This window comes from Solanum tuberosum, unplaced genomic scaffold (genome assembly GCF_000226075.1).
Source record: "Solanum tuberosum cultivar DM 1-3 516 R44 unplaced genomic scaffold, SolTub_3.0 scf00176, whole genome shotgun sequence".
NCBI classification, from domain to species: domain Eukaryota; kingdom Viridiplantae; phylum Streptophyta; class Magnoliopsida; order Solanales; family Solanaceae; genus Solanum; species Solanum tuberosum.
The window spans coordinates 280,817-285,577 of record NW_006239100.1 but is presented as its reverse complement, the minus strand read 5'-3'; the positions used below and the strand labels follow the sequence as shown (position 1 = coordinate 285,577).

General features: G+C 38.2%; 1 protein-coding gene across 1 annotated transcript; it reads right to left on the bottom strand.

The window, feature by feature from the left end:
* Positions 1–392: 392 nt before the first annotated feature.
* On the bottom strand, positions 393–1,109 carry LOC107061864 (uncharacterized). The gene is made up of 2 exons (XM_015311794.1): positions 716–1,109; positions 393–472 (listed from the first exon to the last, which is right to left on the bottom strand). The coding sequence occupies exons 1-2, from the start codon at positions 1,107–1,109 to the stop codon at positions 393–395; spliced, it is 474 nt and encodes a 157-aa protein (XP_015167280.1).
* Positions 1,110–4,761: the final 3,652 nt, after the last annotated feature.

Below are 4,761 nucleotides of genomic sequence, written 5' to 3'. Positions count from 1 at the left end.
CTATATTTGGGAAAAGGGGATAAAACAACTAACCATAATCATATGATAAGTAAACAAAAGAGCGTTAGTTAAGGAAAATAGAAGCAGTGATTCTACCAATATTGTCATGATCTGAGTCTACAATCTAGGTGTGATCAACAATCAAGATCACAACTGAGCCCAAGTGGACCGTTGGTATTGGCATGCTGCAAAAGAATAATATTTACATTTATGCAATGCGAGCGGAAGCTGAAACTCAGCTAACTAAAATATATACTTACTATAAGTCTGAGTAAAATAATGAAATAATTCTTAAGTCTGAATAAAACTAATGTATTAATAAAGCCTCTAGTGTCATGTCATGGCCCCGAGCTACCTTTAAAAAATAACATATCTAATGATAAGCCTAGCTATTAGCTAATCAATGAAGCCCCCAACTGAGGAGGACTCACCAACTGCTTACCGAAAAGCAGCAACTTGTCTAGCCACGAGTCTGAAAACGAACACTTCAACCTATATCATGAAAGGATGTTACAATATCTCTGCCTTGGATCATTTTTCCTTGAATGATGATCAAGCTAAGGTAACAAACATAGGCTAACTTTCTATTAATTTAATATTTCTTTCAACGTTATGAGTTTTTGGAGGAGTAAGAAAACCACGAATATAACACAAAAACTAAAATACTCAAGCATGAACTATATAGGTTGAATCTAAACAAGACATGGACAATTACCTCCGGCTACATCATCTTGATGAACGAAAAACTCTTGGTATCTGTCCTTCATATCCTCTTTGGTTTCCCACAAAGCCTCTTCAACAAAGTAATTTCTCCCTAAAACCTTCAATGATGCTACCTCTTTGGTTCTTAACTTGTGAACATGCCGATCTAAAATTTGCACTAGTACCTCCTCAAAGGATAAACTATATTTTACCCCAACAGTTTCTAGAGAGACAATGAGAGATGGATCGCCAACACATTTCTTTAACAAGGAGACATGGAACATGGGATAAGCTACTGCAAACTCCATTGGCAATACTAGTTTGTAAGCTACCTTCCCAATTCCTCTTAGAATACGGTAAGGGGCAATGTACCGAGAACTAAACTTTCCCTTCTTACCAATACACATCACCCCATTCATGGGCAATACTTACTGAAAATCCGATTATTCAATGTAAAACTCTAAGTCTCTTTGCCTTACATCAAAATAAGATTTTTGCTGTCTTTGAGCAGTTTTCAACCACTCTCTAATCAAAGTAACTTTCTCCATGGCTTTGTCGACTAGGTCTTTTCCTCTCAAAGTGGCCTCACCTACCTCGAACAAACCAATTAGAGACCTACACCTCCTCCCATATAGTTCTTCGAACAGGAGAATATTAATGCTAGAATGATAACTGTTATTATAAGAAAATTTTACAAGGGTAGGTGATCATCCCAATTACCTATGAAGACAATAGTGAAAGCTCGCAACATAACCTCTACAGTCTGAATAGTGTGCTCTTGCTGCCCATCAGTCTGTAGATAAAAAGTATATTGAGAGCTATACAGGTACCTAAATCCTTCTAGAAGAACTTCTAGAAATAAGAAGTGAATTGAATACCCCTACCAGAAATGATAGAAAAAGGAATCCCATAAAGCTTGAGTATCTCGTGAATATACAATTTGACATAATCTTCTATTGAGTATTTTGTCTTCACCAACAAGAAATGAGCAAACTTAGTCATCCAGTCTATAATTACCCAAATTGAATCATGATGTCGGCACGTATGTGGTAGGACTGTGATGAAATCCACGTTAATCATCTCCCGATTCCACATAGGAATGTTGATATCTTGAGCCTTTCTATCAAGCCTCTGATGTTCAACCTTCACTAGCTGATAATTAGGACACTTTTCCATAAAATAAACACTCATTGTTTATAACATTCCACCAACAAACTTCTCTTAAATCGCGTTACATTTTCGTGGAACGTAGGTGAATAAAATGCATGGAACTATGAGTCTCTTTTAAGATTTGGTCTTTTAGTCCATCTACATTTTGAACACATAACCTTCTTTGTTATCGAAGAATCCAATTTTCCCCAATGCAAATTTTTTTAACCTTCTCCTTATGAATTGCATCTTTCAGTTGGAGTAATATGGGATCACTATCTTGCTTCTCCTTCATCTCAATCATCTAATAGGACTCAAATTCATTTTGAACTATCACACCACCAACATCGTAATCTGTGAGACAAACTCCCAAACAGGCAAGTGTATGCACCTTTTTTGCATGCTCTTTCTTGCCTTCTTCTATATGAGCAACACTCCTCAAGGAAAACCTACTAAGAGCATCTTCAACAAAATTTTCTTTACCTGGAGTGCCACATCGGGAGGGTTTCCGCTATGGCTGGCTTGTCACGCCCTGAAGCTACCCCCAAGGGCGCAGACACGAGACCTAGGATCACGAGTGACCCCAAGCTAACCCTGCTTACATATCGTAAGCCTACTTAAGTAAAATGAAACAAGAAATACTGTTCGGAAGCTTAAACATAAGGTAAACTGAAATGATGGGGAATACCCATTCTAAGTCTTAATATATATATATATATATATATATATATATATATAAAACATATATATATATATAAAACTGAGTTTAATGACAATTGAAAGATCAAACTCAAACTAAAACTAAAACTAACTATGTCTGAAATAAAGTCTCTAACTGACTAGAGATGCTGGGACATGCCCCAAGTAACTCTAGAAAATATTGAAACTGAAATGAAAAGACTAAATATAGAAACATGTCTATTGTCCTCGAAATATGAGGACTCACCACTGAAGCTGCTGAACTAAAGATCGGGAACCGATCTATGCATGATCTGAATGCTGAGGACCTAAACCTAGATCACGAAAAGATGTAGCGTAGAGTATGCATCAGTACTTGAAAGGTACTGCGCATGCATGATAGAATAAAGTTGAACAATATACATAACTCAACAAAACATATAACTGAGCAATGATATAAGATAAGCATGATACTGTACTGAAAACACTGAACATGAACTAACTGAATGTAATGACCAAGTTTATAACATGCTGAATCTGAATACTGAATACTGAACTGTGACTGATAACCTAGTCGATACACTAGAATATGTTTGTGGGAGATACTAATAACCGACATAAAACCACATGAGCTAAATGTGGAGTCCGATGTATACGCCCAATCGAGAAGACCCAATATACTGTGCTAGAGGTATAGAAGAATTATTGGCATGATCACTAAGTCTAATGCCCGCAAAGGGGTCTTACCTACGGTGGCACGTAGTGCTGTGACTATGAGGGTGACTGACCCTTAGTCCACTCAGTACTGAGCCTACTCCCAACTGATTAGATGATTAACACATTATGACTGAATTTCTGTAATACTGACTAGCTCAAAATACTGACATGCTTAATGAAATGCAACATTAATTTACTGATAGTGAAACATTCTTAACTAAGGCATGTATATCTGAATAGTCTGACCTAGCAAGTGTAATTTATGAACAAAACGAATCTACACAACTATAGTTCTGAGTTTGGAGGAACTACTAAGCAACAATTCCACGAAAATATTATAATCTGATTTGGATTAGTCTAACAACTAAATCACAACATAAATTCTGTAATTCTAGAAACCCTAGGTTTAACATGTTGTAGAGAATCAATAATCTGACTGAAATCTAGGGACCAAATGGGTGAAACGAACCCACTAGTGAAATCCCACATACATGGTGACCAAATTCACGAAGAAATCTTTTGATCTTGGGGGTGGAACTGACGAAACCTTGTTGCATTCTTCAATTAGGGATGCTCGACTTTTTCCCTCTTCTTTGCTCTAAGATCGGTGATTTTTTGGTGAATGATTGATTAGGTTAGGTTCTAATTTAGTTTCTAGACTAAAACTGACCAAAACCACGTAGTTTAGGGGTTAAACGAAGTAGTTTAGGTGTCTAACACATAGGGGAAAAGACCAAAACGACCTTACTTAAAAGTATGATGCAGCTGACCACGGCCCCTTTAATGGATCGTCAAAGGGACCACGGACCGTGGAGCTGGTCGTTGTCCTTTATCCAGTAGTTGTTGGTTCTAGGGTGGCCCTTCATGCGCTCCACCATGGCCTATCGTCAGGACCACGGCCCGTGAAGGGTCCCGTGGTCTGACGTCTGGGCCAGGTGGTCTCTACTTGGCAACCACGAGTGCCAATACGGTCCGTGAGGTGGTCCACGGCCCGTGAAGAGTCTCTTTGTCCACCTCTGCTGCGAAGGGGCTGAGTCCATGGGCAGGTCAACGGACCGTGGTTCCTCTCACGGTCCGTGAACCCTGTCATGGTTCACTGGATCAAGTGATTTTCTGTTCCATTTTCTAAGTTTGGTTTTCGAGGTGTTACATGGCTGATGTCAGGAAGGTCAATTTTTAAACTAAGCCAATTTTTTGTGTGCTCAAATTTTTAAATTTGGCACTGTATTTCAAGAATTTTGTGTTTATACACGAGATGCCTTGGAGTAACAACGGATTGTATTGTGACAATTTTTTTAAAAAGTTATTAGAAATATATATATACACATAGAGGTGTGTGTTATACACATAAACCACTTCAGCTGGTTGAAGGTTCCATGCCAATACAAAAGCTGCTTGAATATAAAAAATTGAGTTCGGGGGTTATAGAACCCGTGTTAAGTTAGGGTGTTCCTTTAGGACTTGGTTCTTAATTTCGAGGGTGGAGAGGGGGGGGGGGGTAAAGACCTTAAGAAG

Bases quoted from the DNA above. Each gene is read 5' to 3' on its own strand.
- LOC107061864 (XM_015311794.1), bottom strand. From the start codon at position 1,109: ATGTGTATTGGTAAGAAGGGAAAGTTTAGTTCTCGGTACATTGCCCCT. The intron at 473-715 runs GTAATTGTCCAT...GTTCGTTTTCAG, and splicing joins TCAAGATGATGTAGCCGGAG to ACTCGTGGCTAGACAAGTTG.